We start from the raw sequence: 26,803 nt of genomic DNA, 5'->3' as shown, positions 1-26,803 counted from the left end.
TAAACAAAAAAGTGGAAATCTAAACATGTGGGAATTGAACTAAACTTTTGCATTCATTCTTTGCCACAGACACATCATGCATCAATGTACAAAATAGTTACAATGGTCTTCAGATGTTTAAATGTTGATGTTTAAATATTTTTTTAAAAAAAGTTATAGCTTTAAAAGTCATACTTAAAAAGAGGCAAGAAAGAAAGATCAGATAAAGCCCAGCTAAAAACTACATATTTTAATTAAGAGGCTACTGGCAGCTTAAGCTGGAAGAATTAGCTTGCCAATAATTAAGAGTTCAGCTCTGAGTTTTACCTAGGTCAATCTAATAATATCTAGTGGAGGAATTAGAATACTATAAAGCTACTTCTTAACTGAGAATTAAGAAATGTTACCAATTTGGGAAAATAAATAAGAGACAAAAAATGGCTGGCTTAACTGTATTTTAGCAGCATGCAATATACCTGCAGGGAAAGTCTCTTCAAAAGTTGTGTACATCTTTCTCATCACACTACAGTCCTTTACTTCACTTACACTGACTTAACTCCATTTCACCTAGATAACTAAAATAGCCATCTACTTTCACTTTAAAACCACTGGATAAAATAAAGCCACTGAGGAAGGCATCCTAGTCTTTACTTACTCTGTTGAGGACTCCAGCTCAGAGAGAGTAAGACGTAAATGAGTAATTGTTTTTTCCTATGAAAATAAAAGCAAAAGTTGTATGAGGTATTATTATACTGCAGCATAACAGAATACTTCAAATTAAAGAACATTACATTTAAACCTTTATTTTACCCTTCACCAATAAGTAATTCCATCTTTGCACATGCAAATTTACAAGCTTATTGTCTTGTCATCAAAAAAATGGAAGTCAGTTATAGATTCTGTCACCTCAGGCTAGAACCTTATATCTCAATAAATACCTCCCAGTGCAAAATGCAAAAACCCCTTTATTTTCTTGGAGTATTTAGGGAATACACTAACAACCATAATTAAAATGCCATTGAGTTGGCAAATGACCCTTTGTATTGGCCAAGTCCAAACAGAGTGTTTATGTGAGGCCTAGAGCTCTGCACAGGTTTTGTTATCAAGGCAAAATGTCTCCCTAAACCATAACTGCTTTAAAAATCCCCAGAACAACTGCAAAATAACACTCTTACTGCACATACCTTGTTCGCCAAGTTGTCATCTAAGCATGCAATTCTTTCCGTTTTTTCATCTACCGTTTCTTGAAGACTGTCCTTTTCTTTGTCCAAGACAGAAATAGTACTTCTAAGCACACTGACTGCTTCATCCTGCGAAGTGCTCCTCTGGTTTAACCTATCTATAAATACACAAATAAGTACTTTCTATTTTAAAAACAGGACATAAGCGTAAAAATAACTAGGGATTACCTATTTCCTCCTCTAGCTTTACAATTTCTTCTTGAGCTGACTGCAGTTCATCCTTTTTGAGGGACACTCGGTGCTGTAAATCTTCAACAGACCTCTGCAGCCGGTCATTTAAGAGCCTGGAAAATCAGCATGCAGTTGAAACAAGTCTGGGACCTGTTCAGGGTCATCAGCTGATGGCTCTTAAGCTGCTTGAAGTGCTGGAACAGTTCCAGCATAACCTCATGACAGGCTTGTATCATACCAGCCAACAGCACAGGTTGTGCCATACTAACCAGTCTCCTCTCTCCCGCTCTGGAGGACTGCTGAGGCCAACACCACTCGGTTGCTCTGGACCCTTGCATCAAGTCCACCTCAACACCATTCCAAAAAGGGAGTGATGGAACCTTGGTGGAACCTCCACCATAATCTGAAACATTCACTTCCTTTGATTTCTGTCACTCTTCATCATGTAACTCTCGTTACTTGTGTCTTCTGACTCTTCGCTTTATAGAGATTTTGATGTGTAGCTCATAGCTGTGATTATCAGCCACACCCCATTTTAAGGAACAACCAAACTGACAGCTACAGTTCAGATCCTACTTTTAAGAAATATAGAGCCTGAAAGATACATGAAACCATCAACCCACACAGTTGTTTGCTTAGCAATAAATACTCAAGTGACCTAGGAAAAAAAAATGCAAAACAAAACTCCAAAGTAATTAAATGGACTATTTACAAAACAGGTCAGGAAATAAAAATCATTCTGAAATGAGATACCACAAAAGCTAGAGAAGCTTATCATTTTTTAAAAATACACTAATCTGGAATACAACATGTTGGCAGATAAAGATTGCTCTCACTCAGTTTAGAGTGAAACTTTAGAGGGGAAAAAAAAGGGGGGGAACTCAATGCTTTCCACTAAAATTACAAGGAACCTAATAGGGTATTTAACTTTTATGAATGTTGTCACTATTTTAGCAACAAATACACTAACTGTTTTGCTAACAGCCTTCTTTGTGCAACTGGGATCATTAGATGAACTCAAAGGCCTGCTTCTCAGCTTCAGTTCTTCAGTTATCCCCCTGCTATTTATTGTACTGTTATATAGTGCAATACAGTACTGTTCAGGTGGGGGCAGGGGGGTGGGGGTGTGAGCCAAAGATCTTGGTTTCCCTTGTAAAACATCCAAAAGATCTCATCTATAGTATGACCTATCCTGTAGTGACCTCTTACATCAAAGACTGTCATTTCCACCTAAACCAAATACCAGATTTCCAAATTTCTGCCCAGATTTATTTAATACTCTGTTTCCACTTTCTCTAAGTCTCCTTCTTGTTCCATCACACCTAGATAGTTGCTGGAAGCTTTTTTTCTAAAACAACTTTTTAAAAGAGTACAACAATGATCCTGCAAGTTTAAACAGGCCTTTAAAATATATGGGTATACTTGATCCTCCAGTTCTGAGCAAGTTGGTCAAATCCCCACAGGCTGTGTATATGGATTGTGAGATGTTAACTTTCAAAACTGTAGTATGTGTGTGATAGTATTAGCACATGAAACTGACACAAAAAAAACAGTTCAAGTAAAATGCCATTACAGAATGACTCTCCATGAACCACCCAATTGTGGAATATTATTGCCTAATGCTTGGCACAAAATTTTCAGTATTACTGACAATCCTGTAAAACTGGCACAGTTTGCTCTTACTGCTGCTGTTTGCAAAGTCTTCCTTTTAACACACAGCATTTGGAAATCCTTTTAGAGATTTTCTGTTCTGCTATGTTTATAAGCAGAGAACATGGTTGTTACAGGAAACAATTCTAGAAGGAGGAAAAAATTTTAGTATACCTGGTCATCAAGTAAGTCCAGGAGGAGCTTGCTGTGAAAAGCCACCACAGCACTTTCCTTACTCATATTTTTCCTTGGACAAAAACAGTACCAAGTGATTTTGAAAATATTTTATAGCCCTTCCCAGAAACTCAACTGTGCTATACGGTCACAGAGCAAACCAAATTATGTTAGTATCGCTGAAAGACCACCCCATTTTGCATTATACTTACTGAAGTGAGCAAATCTCAGCTTTAAATTGAGAAGAATCATCAGATGTCTGGGCAAGTTTACTGGACTTCAGTTTTAATTCATTTTCCAAAGAGTTTACTCTTTCTTTCAGGATAGAGACTGTAGTCTTTAGTTCACACCTTTCCATCTCGAACTGCAATTTAAAAAAACAATAGCTAAACATGTTATTGTTGTAGAAAGCTATCACAAATTTTAAATAAATTTAAGTTGAAAACAGATTGCAAAATTAATTGCTTGCAAAGCCTATCCTATTTTAGAAGTAATAAAAGCTTACTTCCTACAAATGCACTTACTCCTTGAATATTATTCTCCAGTTCTGAAATATCATGCTGCATCTTTGATTTTTCAAGGCTAGCTGCTTCTTGCTGAATCTGAGACAGAAATATAGAATTACATGTTATAAGATACACATTTTTAGATTTAACCATGGAAATTTAAGATTAATGCTAAGAAAATATTGCTCTGCTTTCTTAGATGAATGACCAAGTGCCAAATTCTCTCTCTAAAACTACAGAGCGTTAGCTTAAAATACACCACTGCAGTTCAATATAACATCACTGAGTTTGGTTTTGGTGTTTGGTTGTGCATTTGGGGTTTTTTTAAGAAATGTATATTTATATTTGGTCCCAACCAAATTAATATTTGTGAGTTGTTGTAGGAACATCATTGAGCTCCAGGGTCATATGAAAGGTTACAAGGATGTACAGGTTAATGACCTAAGCGGTTTGAAATTAATTTATGAAATTACCATTAATATGAAATATATGACAGATTACAAAGCTAACTGGTCTTTCTCCAAGTCTATGAGGAAATTATTTTTAAGTGATTTTTCTGTTCTCTGACTTCTCTGCATAAGTGCAACGAAATTAAACAAACTCTCAAACTTCCTAGAAACGCATGAGGTAAGTGTTTTTGTGCAGGTATTTCAAAGTGACACACATACAAAATGTTGGCAGTCACCTACAAGAAGAAAGGATAGAGTTGGAAGCATATATCTTCCATTGCATGCATATGCTTTAAACAAAGAGGTCAGTTACTGCTGCTGCATTCAGATACTCTACAGTTCTCTATCTTTTGTGGTAGTAAACCAAACTATGGAAACATTCACTGTATAGTCAATCTTTACATATGTTGTCTTTGGATCAGTCCATTAATACAATTTTAAATTTCTGAATTTTAAGGACATTTTAAAAACCTGTATATATTATTAATGACCCAATAAAGAAGTCAGGGAAAGGACCCTGAAATCATATGTTCTTGACTTACAACCAAATAAGATATTAATCTACATTAATGCCAGATATTAAAAGGCCAGAGTAACAGGAAAATTATTGCATTAACAAGTATTTTTTTAAGGTTAAAAATAATTAAACTTGGATCACTATGAATTTATGTTTGATGCTTCAGTTATATGTCATTCAAAATATACTCTGCTACTAGATGCAGCAATAACTAAAGATTAGTTAATCTAAGAAACTCCATAAAATCCCCAGTTTGTGCAGTAAGAACCACATGTGACACATAAGCATCTTTGAAGTAGTGCACACACACAAAAATATTCTGTGGTCGGGGCTTCATATCTAGGTTCTTCACACAAAGTGATGTGATGCCATGCCTGCCCCCAGACACTTAAAGCATAGTCCTCTCCCCCTATCACCACCTAGGAACTGTGTTTACAAGGATAATTCAGACAATTCATTGAGCTCTCTCAAGTGAGTTTGAAATCATATAAGTTCAAAAGTTACTGAAGAGGGAAACTGACAGCCAGCCGGATACAAACACAGCATTACTGTATAAGCCTTCCCTATATGTCACCTCATTGTAAGCAAAGAAACTAAAAAAGCTCACCTTTAATTTTTCTCTGAGGCTCTCTTTTTCTGCCATTACTCTTCTAAAGTCAGTCAGTGCAATGTCTCTTTCTTCTTCCACATGACTTTGAGAAACTAAACTATGTTTTGCTTCTCTTCTCATACTGTTCAATTCACCCCGAGACTTCAAAACATTATTGTTTGTTAGCATACATGGATTACAATTAACACAGTGTATACACTAACAAAAAAGGAAAGTTTCAATGCTGTTACTACAACAGAAGTTCTATTATAGTCTTCTTTTTCCCTAGATAATTAAAATATATTCCCAGTGGCATGACAAATTATGTTGCCAAATAGTCATCACCCTTTTACTGTTCCAAGCAGTTAACTACTACTTTTTCCTTGTTTTCTATATCCTTGCCCAACTTTCTCATTCATTCTATTGATTTTTTTCCCTGATCTTATTTACAAATGTATAGCAAGTTATAATGGCTTTGAAGTTAATACACTAACTTTACAAAACATAGTTTTATTAACAAGTAATAAAAATAGGTGAATATTTTATTCTTGATTGTATTCTCGTAGGTATATACTCCTCAAATTCTATGATAGAGAGGAGTGTTTTTTGTTTGAAATAAGCAACAGTACAAGAAGTGTTAATCGGTTATTTCAATTATAAACAATACCTTCTTACCTGCTCATAAAGAACATTTAATCTATCTCTTTCTGCAGTCAATAACTTGACATTGGATTGAATTTCTATCATGTGTTTTTCAAATCTGTCTAACATGGACCGTAGCTCATCTCTTTCTCTGGTGATCAATCTAAGATCTTCACTCTGCAAAGTGATTAATAAAATTTACATTAAATATACTAATTAAAATTTGGATAATTAATACAAAAAAATAAAGAACTACGTTATGAGTAATATAGGAAAAATACCTACATAATACATTTTAATTGCAAGAAAAAGCCTGGCATTGGTGGTATAATTTAAACAATAAGATTCAACTGTAGAGAAGAAAAAGCAAAACATCTAACAATAAGATTTCAACCTTTTTCTGTTTATCATCTAGTTCTATTTACTTCAAACAAACTGACCAATAATATGTTACATAAAATGTGAAAAGGAAAATAAAAACACAAGTTCACTGGAGTTTCTGTTAGTATTTTATGTTAAGAATATAATTTAAAAAACTAATACAGTCCTTTACTGCTACTGAATTTGAAAATATATTTGATAGCTCCTTAAATGATTCTGCAGTACTTCCATTACTTTTTCAGCTTGTCTTGACAGCAGGAACTTTACCTTCTCTGGAGTCCTACGGCTTGGGCTAGGCCTTCGTTTTATCATTTTCTGAAGATATTCTAATTCTCGCTTATAATAATCTCTGTCATCTTCCAAAGTCTTTACAAATGCATCTAGGCGAGATGGAGATTTGTCTCCTAGGGCTATACCATATTCTAATCTCATTCTTTCTATTTCTAGGACAAGTTCTCGTTCTGCAGAAGAAATAAAAACAACTTTACAGCAACCTCATAAATTTCCACAAAGACATCATTTGCATTTGGAATGGGCTAACTCCCAGCAACCGTCTGGGCAGCAAATCTGCTGGAGGAAGGAGTCCTGGTTGACAGTAGGCTAAACATGAGTGAGTAGCATGCTTTGGAACCAACAGGGGGCTAACAGCATATTGGGCTGTATCAGCAGAGACACAGACTGAGGGATGTGATTATTTCCTTTTACTTAGCACTCATTAGACCACATTTACAATACCGTGTTCACTTTTGTTCCCCCAAGTACAAGAAAGATGTTGATAAATTTGAGTGAGTACAGGGGAGGCCCACCAGGCCGGTCAGGGAGCAGAATACTTGCCCTGTGGGGAATGGCTGAGGCAACTGGGCTTGTTCAGCCCGTGGAAGAGCTGGGACTCAAGAGCAGACTTACAATACTAAGAGGGGGTTATAGGTAACATGGAGCCAGTTTCTTCATGGAGCTGCGCAGGTAGGAAAACAAGGAACAACGGTGATTAATTGCTACAGGCAATTACAAGCAATACAGCGGAAAATTCTTTTACTCTGAGGATAAACAAACATTGGAATGGGTTGCTTAGATGTTTTGGAATCTCTGTCTCTGGAGGTTTTCAAGATCCAGCTGGACAAAGCTCTCAAGAAGCACTGCCTGAATTCACTCAGAGAATAAAACAGTTTTGGACAAAAGAAATTATTTTGTATGAAACTGCAACAGTAGTACTATTAGGATATCCTGTGGGATCCCAGTAAAAAGGTTAACTTTCAGTTCTCACATACAGAATGAAAATGTTTCCGTGACAGAAGTTTTCACTTCAGTTCTGACTGAACACCTACAGTCTTCTTTTAATTTACATATACCAAGTCTTTTAGTATTATTAACTGTATCTTAACTAAGTAATGTTTTATATTTCAAAAATTATAGGAAGATAATTTACAGGAATCTACATTTGATGATTTACCTTTAATTTCTAAGTTCTCTGTTTTTTCTGTCAGCCTTTGTTTCTCTTGTTCAAGCTGGTTTAACAACAGTTCAAGATTCTCTTTATCATCAGCTTTTCCAAAGAGTTCTTCACGCAGTCTCTCTTTCTCCCTATGACATGAGCACAACTCCTAAAGTAACAAATATTATTGCAAAAATTAGAAGTTCCAATAGCGTCATTTGGAAAAAAATATTTATCATTTTGTTAAACTTTTAATATTCAACACTGTTTAATTCTGTTTAACTTGGATGTTTTAGGCTTTAACATTCATTAAAGGCTATCATTGCTTTATGTGACTTTTTATTACATCAAAGTAAGCATTACTTTTGACATGGTTTGCAATCAGTAACAAAAGCAAGATTAAGCCTTGTTTAATTCAAGAAACAAATCAGAAGAATAGTGGGATACAAACATGGAAAAAAGTGATAACTAAAGCAAGAAATAGTTTTTAATAGCATTTAGTAACACTGTTGGTGTTAAAGTACATCACAATACAGCATCTCAGTCAACCCAACCCTGCTGATAATCAAATGCTATTTGGCATGTCTTTCCTATAATCTGGTGACCTGAAAATGAAATATTTTTGTATTTTCAAGTTCACTAGAAATACTAAACCAAAACACTGTACTCAACTAATACACAACTAGCTATATGCTGGAAAGAGTTTGGTCTTCAAGGAGTTGATAATACTGATATTTTTCATCTAGGCTACTATGCTTTGTTTCTGAGTGAGCCAAGTATTGCATAATTATCCACATGCTAATTAAGAGACAAAGTAGTTTCTAAACTACTAGAAAATCCTCCAGGATGCCATAATTCGTTTGTGGTAAAAATCATTACATCATAGAAATTACAGCTTCAGATAGCAGAAATAAGGAAAGGTACAAGGACATAGTCAACCATACTGTCTACAGTGGGTTCTTTCAGTTTATTTTGTAACAATATGATGTAGCTTCTTTAGCTATTTAATTTATTAATTAGTAATTTATTACAACAGAGTTTTGGGTTACTATAAAATTTCTCTTGTTAATTTTTATAATAAATGAAAGAATCATGTGGATGACAGTATGACAAATATGCTACAAACAAGAACTGGAAGTATTTTTACTTACTGATTTAAGCCTTGTTACTGTTTCTTCAAGATTCTGTATTTCACTGTGTTTTCTTTCAATTTCTTTCTATCAATTAAAATTAACCTATATGTTAAATGTTACACATTCAAAATGACAATTGCTTTGTTACAAAAAAATTAAGGAATGTATGAAATAAAGTATAATTAGTTCCTTGTAATCTTATAAATTTTAAGCAGTAAAGCTCCTATGAACTGAAAGCACACAAAATTTGTGGTATACATATCCATGCTCTTTGGAGTGCAATAATTAAATAAATCATTGCGTGACTCCTCATAGGAAAAAAACCTCCAAACACAGGCATCACTGTTGAAAACAGATATTACCTATCAATAGTTTTAAGTATCTCAGAAATTTATTTCATACTAAGCTAACAGAACAAGGAAGACAGATTTATTCTTAACTAAACTCATCTCACCTAACACATGAACAAACAAAGTCACTGTGATTAATCACATTTCAGTGCGAAATTCTGTATTAAATAAACTGGAAAAAACATTCTTTTAATCTTCATTTATGAGCCAATAGGTCATTTGTTGCAATTAAAAGATATAAAGCCACTTAAGAGCTGAGCAGATCCTTCACACTGTAACATATTAGTGATTACCTTTGCTTCTCCTATTTCCTTATCTGCAGTCTCGAGAACAATTTCCTTGTGTCTTTCCAACTGCTGTGCCAAGTGATCTATTTCATTCAGTTCTTGACACAGTTCTTCATTCTTATTGCTTAAATGCACTACTTTACTAGTCACATTTTGTTTAGTGTCCAAGAGGTCCTGAATGCGATTTTCAAGTTCTTTGTTTGTTTGCTGAAGATATTCAACCTGAAAGATATTTTTCATTAAAACATTAACAAGTATTGTTAAACTCGGTAACAAACATTTCTCCCAATCTTCTGAAATACAGTATCTCTATTTCCATAGTAAAAAAGGAACATCCTGTTAAAAATGGCAAGCATTTCTATTTTTAGAACTTAATGCTTATCAACATGAAAAAATATTATTTTACAAAGGTGCACGGTGAAGGAATTCATTACTATGCTGTTCTTCATCTAGTCTCCAAAACCTGAGGTTTATTCTAAAAGCAAAGTACTGAAAAGCAGAGAACTGTATAGAAACCTGTCTTGGACATCAGTTCAGTAGACCCAGTGTACTCAGAGCTTCCCTAAATTTCACAAGACGTGAGGGCACATTCTTCTCTCCAGCTTTGTAGTATATTTGGTAGGCTTAGTCTCACTGTTACTCCTTCATGAAAGTGAGGTTTTAGGAATCTGATCTGTGAAGCTTATCTCAGTACCTTAAACACAACATCCTCAGAAATCCTGCTCTACATTGTTTTTCCCAGTACACCTTTCCCTGAGAGTAAAGGGAAGAGAGGCAGGGATGTAGAGTAGGAATAAAAAATAACACAGAAGTTACACTACCCAGGAAAACAGGAACCTGGAGTATCTTGAAAGATTCAAGATAACAGAGGTGCTCCACTTCCATCTCCATGCAACTTTCCTTAAAACTCCAGAAAGAAGTATTACTGTAAACACCCATGAAAGTCTGAGCCCTGTCATAGTCATGAATACTACTAGACAGACATATCCATCCATTTATTGTCAGATAATAAAAGTGGTATATTGGCACTGAGCCTAAGCAAATAGTTTTGATGGCCCAAAACCAGTTTTAGGCAGCTCTGGGCTTACTCTTTGTACTATCAGTTTGTTCAGCGTGACTTACTAATTTGGGATCACTGAACACAGCTGTACTGCTTCCAAGTCATAGCTTATTTTGTATTTTTGCAGCACTGAACCTAAGCTAATAAACTCTGCAATGTGGATCTTATGACACTGTATATCATGCACCATCAGTATACAAAACATGTAACTCAGCTGGAAAAACAGAGAATTGATGGTATAAATCCAGAGATGGGCTTTACTTTGACCTGTACTCCAGTCTGTCTTGTAATATTTTTTTCAAATCCTCATTCTGAGACCAGTATTGAATATATGCTAATATGCACAGTAAACACAAACATCCTTCTCCTAAGCTTATCCTTTCCTTCAAAGTCTGTGTTGAAATAAAGGTGGGCACCATTTGAATTCAGTTGGGAAGATACTTCCCACTACCTGATGAGATTATCTGCAGGACTACTCTCTCCTTATCATAAGTACATATACTATTGTTAGTTCCTAAAACATAAATGGTATGTATGAAAATAAAATCTAAATAAAAGAAAATAAGTATTTTCAAACTTGGTGAAAACAGTATATCATACAGAACTTTTCTGAATACTCTCTGATTAATATTGCTATGTACAGATGTAAGTTCATAGAATTCTTTAACAAAACCATTCTAATAGACTTTTTAAGACAAGAAATTAAATTTCCTTAGAGAAGAAACACTGCCATCTAAGAAGCAAAGCAAGTTAAATTGACTGATATTATATTTAACAGGGTTTTTTTTAAAGAGCTGGAAGCTTTGTAGGTTTTTTTAGATTGCTGGAATTTTTAGTTTTGACTAAACAACAGTAATAAATCCATTACCTGCAAATTCAAATGGGTGATAAGCTTCTCATTACTTTTGCTTCTTGATTCCAGAGAGATAACCTCATGAGAACGCCCACCATCCAATGCTAGCACTAAGCGCTCTATTTCTTTGTCTCTCAGCTCAACCTTTGAGGGGGAAAAAAAAAAAAAAGTTCCTTGATATCTTTTATCCCATTTAATAAAATTTCTGTTCAAATAAACACCTATATAACATTCAGTAAAAAGATATGCACCTAATAATGCAATTTTCACCTTTAATATACTTTTTTTTTAATTCTGGATTTTTTGGGGAAAAAAAGTTATTTGAAAGAAAAATAAATGAATCAAATAGAATTTGTGGGAAAAAAAACCCTGGAACAATTCCTACTAGATTATTTTCTTGAAGAGAAACCAACAATTTTAAAGTGAAGTGAATAAATGTTGCAAATTAACCATCCAAGACTAGCACTTAAAATTAGGGAAAAAGCTTTTAAATCAGCTAATTCAGTGACTATTTCTGTCACTGGAAAACAGGGAATGCTGGAGGAGGAAAACCAAGATGTTAATAAAAAAACCCAAGAGGATGGTGCCCACTAATCCCCAGATATTGAAAGATATAACAACATATGGACAATTGATGCAATTTCCTCACCTAAAGATTATACATAGCTTATCAATCCACTCTAATTAAAGTATTGTAAAATATGTTGTTCATAAATTAACTTTCAAAAATTAAAAATTAAAAAAATACTAGTCCAAACAGTGAAAAATAATTATTCTGAGGTATCCGTAGATCAAATTACTATTTTGAACTAGTTAATGCTTCTGCACTAAAAAACTCTAGACATACACAAATTCTACTTACAATCATTAAATTTAGCTTATTTATCATAATGTTAATATCCAAAATATATCAGCAAAAGCAGCAGGCAAGTATTTCACCATTGCTGCTGTCTCCAAAAGCAGAGGAAATAGCTCAATGTAGGCATTTTATAGTAAATATATTTCATAAGCCCTACAATGCTTTCTCAGTGAGGTTAAAACATAAATTATAATCAAGGCTACTACAGCCAAATAATAATAAAATCTGTAAACATACTTGTTTGCTATAATTTTTCATTCCATGTTCAGATATCTCCAGTTTTTCCTGTAGCTCTGTTACTTCTGACTGAAGTTCATGAATTCTGAAATGTAGCAATATAGTGTTTATATGGATTCAAGGAAGAATCATATGTACACAGTAACTCATTATTAGTATTTTCTCTTTGCTCCTGAATGTAAATATTTCACAAAAAAAAAATTTTGAACATACAAAATGTTAATGCAGAACCCGTTGTAGTGGACTGACCTTGGATGGCTGGCTGCCAGACCCTCACCCAGCTGCTCTCTCACTCCCCCTCCTCAACAGGATGGGGAAGAAAATAAGATGAAAAACCTCATGGGTGAGGATAAAGACAGGGAGATCATTTACCTGTTACTGTCACGAGCAACACAGACTTGAATTCAGGAAGATTAATTTAATTTATCATCAATTAAAAATAGAATAGGATAGTGAGAAACAAAGATAAACTAAAACCACCTTCCTCCCACCCTCTGCTTTTTTCCAAACTTAACTTCACTGCTTCACTTCTGACTCTTTTATCTCCTTCCTTGCCCAAGGGGTGCAGCAAGAATGGGGAATAGAAGCTGCAGTCAGTTCATAACACTTTGTAACACTTTGACTTTGGTGCTCCTTCCTCCTAAAGCTGTTCCCCTGTTCCAGCGTGGGGTCCCTCCCACAGTACATTCCTTCACAAACTGCTCATCTCCATGCAGTACAGTCCTTCAGGAACAGGCCGCACCAGCATGGGTCCCTCATAGCCACACCACAGCTCCTTGCCAGAAAACCTGCTTCTGGGTGGGCTCCTCTCCACGAGCTGCTGTTCCTGCCAACAGCCTGCTCTATGGGCTACAGCTTCCTTCAGGGCATTTGCTCCAGCACGGGGTCCTCCACGGGCTGCACGTGGATATTTGTTCCAACATGGTCCTCCACAGGCTGCAGTGTGGCTATCTGCTCTGATGTGATGCTCCCCACAGGCTGCACAGACAACCTGCCTCACTCCAGTCTCATTCACAGGCTGCAGGGCAATCTGTACTCCGGTACGTAAAGCACCTCCTCCCTCTCCGTCTTCACTAACCTTGGTGACTGCAGAGTTGTTTCTCTCATATTTTTCTTATTCCTCCCTCTCACTGCTGCTGCACAGCACTGTTTTTCACCCTTTCTTAAATACATTTTCACAGGGAAGCCACCAGCTTGGCTGATGGGCTCAGCTGTGACCCCTGGTGGGTCTGTTCTGAAGCCAGGTGGAACAGGCTGTGTCTCTTCGCAGAGGCCACCCTTGCAGTCCCCACCCTTGCTGCCAACCACCTTGCCATGTAAACTTTCTACAGATCTATTCTAAATAAGAAAAATTAATTTAAGTGAACTTTTCATAATACAGATTCCCAAGCCAAAAATAGTATTACAAAAATCAAGAATACTTTAGTCTTCCAGAATTAATAGGAAAAATCAGTTTACTACTACGCAAAACATTACAGCTAGCTTTTTTCCAGAATACCCAATCTAAAACTAGGTAGAACAGTAAAACCATTATAGAAATCCTAAGACAAATCCTTTAAGGAAATAAGCAGCTTATAATATCCATTGCAACTTCGTCACAGGCAGCACCGTCAATCACTAAGCAAAATCCTATTTAAGAACTAGTGCTCTTAAAACATCATGAAATAGCATCTTGTTTGAGGCAAATTTAAAAGGCAGAAAGAGAATGGGAGTTGGAAAATCACTGCCCATATTTAACACCTATACTTCAAAATTTATAAATTCTTTAGATTACCGATTATCAGCCACCTGAAGAAGGTCTGCAATATAAGGGTCCTCTGGCTGAGGAACTGGATAGGCACTAACACCTGATGGGGGGACGGGCTGGTCTATCTGCATGCGTTGACGTCTGAAGGGAATGCTTCTTTTTCGGCCACCTGAAAGACCAAACCAAAAGGCCTATTACTTAAAGAAAGGGAGTCGTCTTCTTTAATACAAAATCAATTTTTCTATTTATTCCACTGCTGCTGAACTGGCATGTTTCACCATTTTAATCTTACCGTAATAAGTTTTTTAAATTTGTACATTCTAGACAACACCATTCTTGCGGGTTGGTATCAGCTTTGTCAAAGTTCAGTTTTATAATACATAAATATGCAAAATTCAGTATAAGTAATTTTCCCTGATGTTTCAGACCCTAAATATTCTACAGTTCAAACTTGTTGAATCTGTTAGTGATTTACCTTACTAAAAAAGCTAAATTAAAACATCAAAAAAGACATTTTGTTTTCACATTTAAGAACTATTTTATGACTGAACTAACCTCTGCATTGTTTAGTAATTTTTTTTTCCTTCTATCCTACTATCATTTCAGTGAATATCATAAGCATATCAAGCAAAACAGGTTATTTGCTTGGATGGTAACATTATATTAAAACCAAAGCAAAACACAGTATTATTTCCAGAAGGAACAATTGCTCTTCATCACAATATTATATAAGAATGTATAATACTTGATGATGTCATATAGAAAAATCCCAGAATCCTGGTGACCATGGAGCAAGTATGCAGAAAGACAGACAAAAGCATAACATGGCATCTTTGAAGCGAAGGGCATGAAATGCAGAGAGGTGTGGAAAAATAGAGAGGAATTTTAATTTCACCTAACTACCTATTCGTTGCACTCTGATGCCAAAACCACATAGGTAATTCAGTGACTTGGAAATAAAAAACAATTTCAAAATTTCACAAAATACTTCTCAGTATTTCCCTTAGCTTAAAAAAAAAAAAAAGGAAGAAAAAGGACACCCTAGAGAAAGAAATTAACCTGAAAGTAATGTCCAGAACATTGTAAATAATCAAAAGACCTGTTAAATACTGTAAGCTTTCAGAGGGCTGGAATATTTGCTTGCAGACATATTTTGCATTTTGCTGCTTTTAGATCTTGGTTACAAAATTCGGAATTAGTCACTTGCACATCATCAATTAGCTGCCAAAAAGATTCAAGTGTCAAACAACCTGCCTCTGACTAAATTAGGTGCAGCATTACAAAACCAAAAATAGCTGCTGATTAACAGTGCTTTCCAGTCACATTTTAACTTAATACTCTTCTACTGAATATAAGCTTGTATGTAGTTTTGTCTCTAATACAGGTGATGTGTTAATGACATTTCTTCCATATAGAAAAAAAGTGAATTCAGAGCCAGAACTTTCAAAAGGTAATGGTATTCTATTGGATAGATATGTTACTGTAGTAACTTCTCTTCCTAGATGAAAAAAAAGCTTATGTTCTGAAGAGCCAAAAAAAACTCAGAGAAAAGTCTGTATAAATAATCTCTGATTATTTACACTCACCAGGTGTTTGCACCACTGCTTGCAGATTCTTCTCTTGAAGCTGCTGAATTTTTTCAGTCTTGGCTTTGTTCTCTTTTTCCAGCATTTTAATTTTGTGTACATATTGGTTATTCAGAAATTTCAAGTCAGCTGTTTCATGCTCAACCCTCCTTAAGGAGGCTTTCAAATCTTCAAGGGAGAGAAAAAGCAGAATTATCTTTCTTATTCATTATTATTTTTCCTAGTAACACCAAAATAGGCATAAAGAGAATCCTATATTCTTTTTCTATAACATGAAATTTTCAAATACACATACATATGTGCATATATATATATATATACACAAAACCACACCAAAATATATTTATACGTTACAAATAAAATCCCTTTGTAAAATAAAGGCACATTTAATAACACTATTTCATTTTAAATTAAAAAGTAGCATTTCAATGTATGAAAGTTTATGTTAAAAAGTTCTAACATTTTCATGTTTGATTGAAACAGTTATTTGTAGGACCTAAGAAGATTTTTAACTACAAAACAACTGTCTATGCATGACCCTTAATTCATTAAAGGCACCACAGTCAATGACCACTCACACTCATAAGTACAGAAAAATGGATCTGCGGATCAATGATTTGGCTGTGGTTTTATTTTGGCGTGGAAGGATTTTAAAAAAGTATCATGACTCTTGTATTACCTTTAACGTGACGATCAGATTGCTCTTTCAGTTTTAATATTTCTAAATGCAGTTCATTATTTTCCCTGGTAAGTTTAGCATTTTCTGTTTTATAAGGTTCCAAAATAGCATCATAATTGCTGCATTCTTTTTCAGATTTTTCAGCAGATAACTTTGCACTGCGCAAGCTCTCAGTTGTATGAACTAGGTCACTAGAATAAAGGAGCATCAGACATGTTAGAAATGTTATAGCCTTTACAGTGCAGATGCAAATATTTATTGTGACCTGAGAAACAAAACCCTTTCTATGAGATCACGTTAACTGTAGAACAAATGGGTTCAAAGAAAGGCAAAGAGAACATTCATGTAAAAAAACCTGAAAGACAGTATGCTTTTTAAAAAAGTAAACAGGAAAGGACAGGACAAATATAAAAAATAAAGACATTTAGAAAGCATATGAGGAGTTTACACCTGATAATTCAATAAACTCTCTTTTCTACATAAAGTGAGATACTCAAAATTGGCAAGATGATTTTTCCTCAAAGCACTATGTAAATTGTAGGACTACATAGACAGAAGAAACTTGAGGTAAAGAATTAAAAAGGCCAGAAGGTTACTAGTATTTACATAGAGATCAGAAGCTCCAATAAGAGAGACTAGTGGTAAGTAGCTATAAACATTTTTGTGAAAATAAGATCAAAGTCAGTGACTGAGAGATTAAACCTATATGTTAGGCATCAGAATAAGACAATGTTGAAGGCAGATTACTTCACATCTGCCTATCTACAGTTCTTCCATCTGTATTAGATGCTAGAGAGAACAGAACCAGAATACCTCCATTTGCATGTTTAGCCAAATATAACTGGCTTACTATGGAAATTTCTATATTCGTAATCACATCAAAACCATGAAATGGCAGATATATTAATAAGGTCACCTGAAAATTTGTTTTTCTTCTGTTCCATGACCTGTAAAAACTGCAGGGATAGCAAATTTAAACTTCTCCAAATGAGATCATAAAAAAAAATGGAGCCGTGAATGTTTTATTTTAAATCACAGTACAGACAACAGGGATTACTTTTTATACAGTCAGTTATAAGACTGTGTCCTTTAAGTGCATATCAGTAGTGATTGTTCTTGGCTCTCTTATGAGGTTAGAAAAGTTGAATTTTCCTAGACCATAGATCTTCAGAAATAATTCTACTGAATTAAATTAAATCTTAAGATGTTCACATCACTTAATCAAACTCATTTGACTTCATCATACACAGGAAGCGAATGTAAGCTCTAAAATAACATTGCTTGAAAATAATCTTTAGACTAAGCATTCCCCTTATATGTCAACAGTCAAACAATACCTACTATATGATTACTATTTTTTTTAATTAATCTCCTACTTAATACCTAAAAAGCTTTTCCACCAAAGGTAAACTCTCCACTGCCAATGGTTGCCGATAGCCCAGCTGATCTAGACGTTTCCTGAGATTAATGAACCTTCGCTCTGCAGTTGTAGTCATTGTAAACACACCTCCAAAGCAGCTTTTGTCACAGTCAGGAAAAATAGGACACCTGCAAAAGATTGTCTGTTACAGCGTTTGTCCTTTAAAGAAGGAATAATAAAGGAAAAAGCAATGGAAAAAACATTTTTTTGTGTAGGAAATACAGTGCATAAGCATGTCCTTAAAATTTAAATAAACCAAAAGAGAATCACAGAGCAACTAAAAAGTTCAAACATATTTACATGTTTCTTTAAAAAGAATTATTGCCTTGGCAATTAGTTTTCTCTTTCCTAACATCTTAGTGTACGAACATAAATTTTTCTTTCCAGTATGTAAGAACTGAACTCTGAAAAGGTCTTTATCTGGGAAGACTAAGTAGTAGATTCTGATCTTTTTTAATCATGGTCATCATGGTATCTTCCACAATGCAAATTCACAGATTATTCTCAAAAAACCCATATACTTTTTTCTTGTATATATCTTACTCTCAAAGTTTACAAGGCAGTACTTAACATAACTTATGCCAATCATTTGTTGCATGAAATGTCTAAAACTTTAAATAATTATTAACTTTGAACATATTTTTTCCTATGAGGGAAAACAGGAAAGAAAAAAACCACCAGTGTACTATAATACTACCTGCATCGTTTTCTGGAAAATAAAGTTCAAGGAACAGAGAGGTTTTTTTTTTCTTTCAACTGATTAGTTACCTTTTTATTACAAACCTGATCTAAAAGTGGCTGGATCATCACTACTCTATCTGCATCCAGATGAGAATTTTGGTTTTGTGGTATACTTCTGAGGGAGGAAGAATTTTTACATCATTATGTTCTTTTGGATTTAGAGATAGAATGATGCTCCTCAGTGAAAACATCTCTTCAATAGTCAGAAATATTTTTGAAAAATAGTTCTTTTCATAAAACATTTTCCCTCTCATTTCTTCAGAAGTTTCAGTATGCACTTACTGGCTGCAAAGACCTCAGCAGCCAAACTATGAATCCAATGAAGCATTCTTTGCATCTCACATAAAGGGGATAGAATACAGATGTCATTTAAACCACACTATTTCACAATTCCCCAGATTTTAAAATTGAAAAAAAGTTATTTATGAATAATAAAATGAGAAAACATGCAAGTTTCTCTCATGCGTGAGGCTGGAAAGCAAGATTTCATCTCATTGTATCAAAACACTACAAATAAGTCTAGCAACAGGACTGTGGTTGCCAGGTACTGCTCTATGGATGAGAGAAAATCACCAGACTTCTGAGCACAGCATCTGTTCCAGGTACTGCCAAAATATTTGTTTGAAGAGGTTCAGGATGTTGAGACATTAACTAAGCAATGGCATGGAGAACTATCCCTTATATATTGTACTGGGATGGTTAAGTTACCACTAAATGGTAACCATCAATGTACTAAGCAGAAGTCAATGTACTGAAGTCAGCTTACAAAATGCTCTTCATTCTCCTTTGGCAGCCAAATATGAAAGCTAGAAGTGATGAAACCTTGGTATTTCTGCATTAATGTCAAGGATTCTGTGTTGAATTCAGGAAAACAGTGATTTTTACTGTGTCTAGATTTAGTCTCAGGAACACGTGGGCACCAGTGATATAGCCAGGAGCAGTCTGAGGAGTATCAAGAAGGACTACAGAGCCCTGGGAGTGGTGGTAAGGGACTCTGGAACACAGGTAGTTTTTTCATCACTCCTCCCAGTCAAAGGGAAGGGGTCTGAAAGGACCAGTCAAATCTTGCAAATCAACAATTGGTTACTGGACCTGTGCCACAGCCAGGGATTTGGCTACTTAGATCATGGGGGTCATTTTGAAAAACCTGGTCTACTGGGGGCTGATGGGCCACATCTGTCAGAGAAGGGGAGGAGCATCTTTGGTCACTGGCTTGCCCAGCTGATGAAGAGGGCTTTAAACTAAAGTTGCTAGGGGAGAGGAACCTCAATCCATCCCACTCCTACCAGCTTGATGCCAGTGCCAGCAACAGATGCCCAGAGCCTGGAGAGGGGTCACAGGTCAGCAGGAGAGCACCCAAAGAGCCACACAAAAGTATTCCAGCCACTGTCAGCTTCACTGGGGGCTGAACTTAAATGCCTCTGTGCAAATGCACGCAGCATGGGGAATAAACGAGAGGAGCTGCAGATGTGCATGTCTGCAGGGCTCCGATATTCTTGGCATCACAGAGATGTGGTGGAATGGCTCTTAGGGCTGGAGTGTTGGAATGGAAGGATACAGGCCGTTCAGAAAGAACAGGCAGGGGAGATGAGGTGAGGAGTGGTTGACATCTATGTCAGTGACCAGCTGGAGTGCATGGAGCTCTGCCTGGGGATGGATGAGGAGCCAACCAGGAGTTGAGGAGTTAGGATTAAAGGGAAGGCAGGGACAGGTGACATTACAGTGGGGGTCTGCTACAGGCCACCCGACCAGGATAAGGTCCTCTGTAGACAGATAGGAGCAGCCTCACGTTCACAAGCCCTGGTCATCGTGGGGGACTTCAACCACCCTAAGAGGGAAAACAGCACAATGAGTGTTTGAATGTGTTCCTGGAATGCATTGATGATAACTTCCTTCTCCAAGTGACAGGGAAGCCAACGAGGAGAGGTGCTATGCTGGACCTTGGTCTCACCAACAGGGAGGGGCTGGTGGGGAATGTGAAGCTCAAGGGCAGCCTTGGCTGCAGTGACCACAAAATGGTGAAGTTCAAGATCCTTAAGGCAGCCAAGGAGGACGCACAGCAAACTCATTACCCTGGACTTCAGGAGAGTAGACGTTGGCCTCTTCAGGGATCTGCTTGGCAGGGTAGCATGGGATAAAGCCCTGGAGGCAAGAGAGGCTCAAGAAAGCTGGTTAATATTCAAGGATCACCTCCTCCAAGCTCAGGAGCGATGCATCCCAACAAAGTCTGAGACACGGAAGGTACATGCGAGGACTGGGAGAAGGAAGAACTGCCCACTGTAGAAGATCAGGTTTGAGACCCTCAAAGAACCTGAAGCTGTACAAGTCCATGGGACCTGATGAGAAAGATGCATACACCAGTCCTGAGGGAACTGGTGGATGGAGTGGCTAAGTCACCGTCTATGATAGTTGAGAAGTCGTGGCAGTCTGGTGAAGTTCCCGCTGACTGGAGAAGGGGAAACATAACACCCATTTTTAAAAAGGGAAAAAAAAGGGGGAACTACACGTTAGTCAGTCTCACCTCTGTGCCCAACAAGATCATGGAGCAGATCCTCCTGGAAACTATTCTAGGGAACATGGAAAATAAGGAGATGATTGGTGACAGCCAGCATGACTTCACTAAGGGCAAATTGTGCCTGGCAAATCTGGTGACCTTCTTCAATGTGGTTAGAGCACTGGTGGGTAAGACTTGAAGAGCAACTGACATCATCTACCTGGACCTGTGCAAAGCATTTGACACTGTCCTAAATAACATCCTTGTCTGTAAATTGGAGAGACATGGATTTGATGGATGGACCACTGAGTGGATAAGGAAATGTCTGGGTGGTTGCACTCAAAGAGCTGCAGTCAATGATTCAGTGCCTGAGTGGGGAGCAAGGACAAGTGGCATTCTTCAGGGGTTGGTGTTGGGACCAGGGCTGTTTAACATCTTTGTTGGTGAAATCGACAGTGAGATTAGGTGCACCCTCAGCAAGTTTGCCAATAACACCAAGCTGTGTGGTGTGGTCGACACACTGGAAAGAAGGGATTGTCATCTAGAGGGACCTGGTCAACCTGGAGAGGCAGGCCTGTGCAAACCTCATGAAGTTCAACAAGGCCAAGTGCAAGGTCCTGCACGTGGGTCAAGGCAAACCCAAGCACAAGCACAAGCACAGGCTGTGTGATGAGTGGATTGAGAGCAGCCCTGCAGAGAAGGACTTGGGGGTATTAGTGGATGGAAAACATCAGTAATGTGCACTCGCAGCCCAGAAAGCCAACTGTATCCTGGGCTGTATCAAGAGAAGTGTGGTCAGCAGGTCAAGGGAGGTGATTCTCCCTCTCTACTGTGCTCTCATGAGACCCCACCTGCAGCACTGTGTCCAGCTCCAGGGTGCCCAACATAAGAAGGACATGGACCTGCTCGAGTGGGTCCAGAGGAGGCCATGAAGGTGATCGGGGGGCTGGAGCACCTCCCCTATGAGGACAGGCTGAGAGAGTTGGGGTTGTTCAGCCTGGAGAAGAGAAGGCTCCAGGGGACCTTATAGTGGCCTTCCAGTATTTAAAGGGGGCTACGGGAGAGATGGGGAGGGACTCTTGACCAGGGAGTGTAGTGATAGGATGAGAGGGAGCGGTTTTAAACAGAAAGAGGGAAGATTTAGATTAGATATAAGCCAGTGAGACATTGGAGCAGGTTTCCTAGAGAAGTTGTGGCTGCCCCCTCCCTGGTAGTGTTCAAGGCCAGGTTGGACGGGGCTCTGAGCAACCTGGTCTAGTGGAAGGTATCCCTGCCCATGGCGGGGGGAGGGGGTGGAACTAGATGATGTTTAAGGTGATTCTATGACTCTAATACATCTTGTAATACTACAGAAGTAAGCTGACAACTCTTGAGCCCATCTTCTCCTTAACAAGACCCAGATCAGTTAAAAAGATTAAATTAGTTTAAAAATCATTCAAACTCGTTTGTGTTATGTAAAGACAAATAATTTTTCTACTAATCACATTGAGAAAGTTTTACAGAAGAAGAAAACTGTATCACAGCTTGTAAAGGACTAAAGTTTTTCTACAATAACTGTGGAGAAAATAAATGGACACATGATATCATTCCAGTAACTGTGGCTATGTAGATAGAGGATCTTGCTAAAAATCACTGCAATGGACATTTAAGTGAGGTGTAGTTACTTAAACATATATTAATATTGAGAGGTACCAACAGCTTTCTGGTTGAATCACTCTCCTTCCTAAAGGCTAGGAATTTTTAATTCAAGACATTATTGCCACCAGAATCAAAGAAGAACGGGTATTATCTTATACTCTCTAAAGCCACATCTGATCCAAAATTAGTCCAGGAAACAAGTAGCTGGAGTATAGGTCCAAGAGATGTCCAGGAATGAAAGTAAGAAGAATTGATGGTCATTATTTCAGAGAACTTAAAGTCTTCAAAGACTTGAAAACAAATTATGTGTCAGTAATTCCAGACCTCTGTCATTACAAACAACCATAGCATAAATCTCATATCCCAAACTTAAAAGTCTATCACTACTCTTACCAAGACATTAAAAAGTAGTAACTTTTACTTTTTCAATTAACTTCTCCATCAGGAAAATTTGGTTTTCTGGAAATATAAAATGAATATATGAACTGGTGTACTGATTCAGTTGAATCTAAGATCAGTCAGACCCAATACCCCATGTCTATGAGTTGTCACAGCAAGAGCATAAAAATATAAAAAACATGAGTCAAATCTTACTTCTACGCACCATACTTTCTATAAGCCTACAGTGCAGGAACTTGATGGGCCTAAAGTTGAACTTAAATCCTTGTAATAGTACCTGATAGACCTTTCTTAGACATATCTAATTGTTTTCTTGAATCTTTTGCACTGTTACATTGCTATAGCCTGTGGCAATGAATTCCTGATTTTAACTGTATGTTTGGGAAAGTATATAATAAATTCATAGGCATGTGTGTAGCCCCCCCATTTCTTTTTTACTGTAAGACATACTAAACAATAATTCCTTATTCATGCTTTCAGTCATTCATGATGGCATCTTAAGCAAATCCATTTTCCAAACTTTTCTAGCAGCTTGTACAGCTTGCTCCCTTTCCATGTTTTTTCTGAGACTGAGATCACTCTGAATGATTCTTTGCTGCAGCCTTCACTATTGATGATTCCTAACTTATCATTTGCCTTTCTGATTGCTCAAAGCATCAAATAGATGCATTCACAGTGACACTAACATCTCTTTTTCCAAGTGATACCTGCCACTTTAGAGCCCATGATGTGTATTACTTTGCCTGTATCAACATTGTTCCTTAACTCTCACTTTATTACTCAGGCCAGTGATACTCTTCTTCAGCCCTTGGACTTGCTCTTAACAGATCCCTATGATGAGCAAATTTCATCCCTCTCTGTTAACCCATTCTTTCAGATCACTGATCAGTGTTAAACAACAGAAAATCTTCTGCACATTCACCATAAGGTAGTACTTTCTAGCCTTTCTTTTAACCACTTAAGTGAGCTACCAAATGACCTTTCCTCCATGTCTGAAAGAGACCAATTTCTTAAAAGCCTTTGGTAAAGAACCTTTTCAAAAACTTGGGAATCCAAGTTTTCTACATAATTCCTACCCAGTCAACTCAATCCAGAATATATTTTTCTTTAAAGAGACTTAATAAACTCGTGAATCATGACTGAGTTGTGATAAAAGGTATGTTGAATTTACTAGATTTTTCTGTAAATTTGCAAAGTAATGAAAAGCAGTCTTCACACATTTGGCGTTTCCCATGTGATAAATAGTTCCCATCATTCATTATCTAAATATTTCATATAATTTAGTTCCACTAGGAAGAAAATATAACTTCCATTTTAGATGAAACAGAAAATCAGATAAGCAAGCAAGAAGGGAAAATTAAATGGTACTTTTCAGGTATTTCCAGACAAGGGTTTATCTAAATGTCTAAATGAGCACATCTTTCAGTTACTCACAGAAGAGATATTCACAGCCAATAGCCTCATTTTTTGTTTCCCCTTTGTTCACAAATGTTGTGGTTTAAACCCAGCAGGCAGCCAAGCACCACGCAGCTGCTCACTCATCCTCCCCAGCCTGAGGAATGGAGGAAAGACTTGGAGTGCTTGTAGGATGACATTAAAAAATAATAATTAATAATTGCAATAAAATAATAATAATAATAGAAAATACGAGTAATGCACAATGCAATTGCTCACCACCCCCTGACCAATGCCCATCCCATTCCTGGCTAGCAGTCCCAGAGAAGCAAAGATCCCGAAACTGTAATCCTGGAAGCGAGAGCTCCTGGTTCCCAGCTGACCGTCATCTATATTCTGAGCATGATGTTATATGATATAGAATGTTTCATTGCTCAGTTTGGCGCCATTGCTCTGGCTGTACTCCCTCCCAGCTTCTTGTACACCTGCACACTAGTAGGACATGGTAAATTGAAAAGTCCTTGATTTCTTAGCACCAACTGAAAACATCAGTCTTATCAACGTTCTTCTCATGCCAAATCCCATACTGAATCCAAAACACAGCACTATTCTAGCTACTAAGAAAAATTAGCTCTATCCCAGCAGAAACCAGAAAAACAAAGACTGCTGAAGAGAACAACTTTCATGTGCTTCATTTTGTGACATGCCTGGGTGGTTGTGAGCAGTTCTTTTGGAAGTCCTAGATGTCTATGAAATAGACATAGCACCTATAAACTGTTTTGTATTGTTCTAAGTCACCAGTGACTGAAACTGAACATTGACATGAAACATGGGCAATAATGGAACTTCAAATCCAGTTCCATCAGGCTGTAAGTATAGAATCAGTTTGCATAAAATTGTGTGAGAGAAGCAATGTTAGTAAGTATTAGACTAACCATTAACAGGCAGAATATGAAACAGAAAAGCTTTAGCACATTGAAGCCCTGCTTTCAGTCTGAAAACAAGGCAGCAAATTTGATGGTGAGTATAGGTTAAGAACGGTTCCAGATGCAATACCTGTGTTATCAATAAGTAATAAAAAACCAAAGATGTGTCTTGGCCGTGGAAAACATAATACAGTCATTGAGCCATATGGAAGAAAGATAAATCTACATAGCTGACAATGGAACACAAAGAAATTAGCACAGACAAATTTATATGCTATGAAATCAATTTCTTTATTGAGTCTATAATATTAACACCAAAGACAATTATGAACTGGAGTCTCCAGTCTCAGTTCTGAGAAATACCAAAATCCTTTATTCATTCATCAAAACTGATATGCTAAAGGCGCTTTTTATTTTTTTTTTTCCTGCACGTGTGTGAAATACGTTTACAAAAGATCTGTTCCTGTCCTGTAATTACTGGTCACATAGCTCGTTGTGCTATAAAGAGCTAGTTTTGTTTTGACCCAGGTAAAAAATGCACCTAGGGCACCGACCATCTGACTACAGCAGTGCTCTAATACATGCCTCTATACAGTCCATGGATGCTGAAGGCTGCGTTGTGAAATGCTGTAACTGCAACACCGTTTTCAAGATACACTAACTGAGCCTGCACTTGTTTTGACAGTCTGTTTTCAAGGGGATTTGCTGGGAGTTCACTTCTGACTCAGTATTCATACACCACATTTGCTAGGAAGTGCCAGCACCTTGCCAGTAGCAAGACAACTCTTGCTCTAGAAAAAGATACTTCTTCCTTAAACTGTCACCAAAACCTGTAAGTTTACATTACAGTACAAGAGAACCCTAGCGATTATGATCCTGCTCATCACATTCATAGACCTTTAAGTAACCCCAACCTATAATTACCGAGGGACAGTCGGTCCATTTTTAAACTGGTTTATTTTTATTTTCTGCACCCTCCCTCCGGGTCGGTTTTACCAGACATACCGTTAAAAGTAAATTCTTGCAGGGCGAGGCACTAAGCAGTAGCCGATAAGTTTCCGTGAGGCTTCGGCAGAGATGCAGCTCCAGCGGGGAAGGGGGGCTGCAGCGCCCAGCGGGAACAAGAGACCAGAGCGTAGGCCAGACGCCAGGGGAGGCTGCTCAGGGGAACCTGCCGAGCCCGGGGGCTGAACAGACGGAAGCGGCCCAGCGCCACGCTGTCCTCGGGGTTCTGCAACGGCCGCCGCGACCGCGGGAGCCCAGGTTGC

The 26,803-nt window shown here is 37.2% G+C and overlaps 2 protein-coding genes across 7 annotated transcripts in view; both read right to left on the bottom strand.

Moving 5' to 3' along the window:
- Positions 1–26,795, bottom strand: part of CEP135 (centrosomal protein 135) — a 42,763-nt gene extending 15,968 nt beyond the window's left edge. For 2 of the 6 annotated variants that reach the window (XM_026846869.1, XM_026846873.1), the window contains exons 1-18: positions 26,541–26,795; positions 17,906–18,070; positions 16,523–16,713; positions 15,844–16,011; positions 14,285–14,426; positions 12,511–12,595; positions 11,430–11,558; positions 9,508–9,723; positions 8,883–8,948; positions 7,750–7,900; positions 6,567–6,760; positions 5,952–6,095; positions 5,295–5,438; positions 3,740–3,817; positions 3,428–3,579; positions 1,389–1,504; positions 1,164–1,318; positions 635–690 (exon numbers count right to left, since the gene is read on the bottom strand). In XM_026846869.1, coding sequence (XP_026702670.1) covers positions 635–690; positions 1,164–1,318; positions 1,389–1,504; positions 3,428–3,579; positions 3,740–3,817; positions 5,295–5,438; positions 5,952–6,095; positions 6,567–6,760; positions 7,750–7,900; positions 8,883–8,948; positions 9,508–9,723; positions 11,430–11,558; positions 12,511–12,595; positions 14,285–14,426; positions 15,844–16,011; positions 16,523–16,713; positions 17,906–18,018 — 2,300 coding nt within the window. In that variant the 5' untranslated portion in view covers positions 18,019–18,070; positions 26,541–26,795. Of the gene's footprint in view, positions 1–634; positions 691–1,163; positions 1,319–1,388; positions 1,505–3,427; positions 3,580–3,739; positions 3,818–5,294; positions 5,439–5,951; positions 6,096–6,566; positions 6,761–7,749; positions 7,901–8,882; positions 8,949–9,507; positions 9,724–11,429; positions 11,559–12,510; positions 12,597–12,990; positions 13,019–13,065; positions 13,644–14,284; positions 14,427–15,843; positions 16,012–16,522; positions 16,714–17,905; positions 18,071–23,236; positions 23,275–24,648; positions 24,781–26,540 lie in introns of those variants that run through there. The other 4 variants (XM_026846870.1, XM_026846872.1, XM_026846874.1 and 1 more) reach the window with 4 other exon arrangements.
- EXOC1 (exocyst complex component 1) overlaps positions 25,018–26,803 on the bottom strand; it is a 32,392-nt gene continuing 30,606 nt past the window's right edge. The window contains exon 20 of the mRNA XM_026846981.1: positions 25,018–25,101. Within this exon, the coding sequence (XP_026702782.1) occupies positions 25,018–25,101 (84 nt within the window). The remainder of the gene's footprint in view (positions 25,102–26,803) is intronic.

Source organism: Athene cunicularia, assembly GCF_003259725.1.
Source record: "Athene cunicularia isolate RWA chromosome 4 unlocalized genomic scaffold, athCun1 chr4_part1, whole genome shotgun sequence".
Taxonomy (NCBI): domain Eukaryota; kingdom Metazoa; phylum Chordata; class Aves; order Strigiformes; family Strigidae; genus Athene; species Athene cunicularia.
Note: the sequence above shows the minus strand (reverse complement) of the source record. Positions and strands in the feature narration are given on the sequence as shown.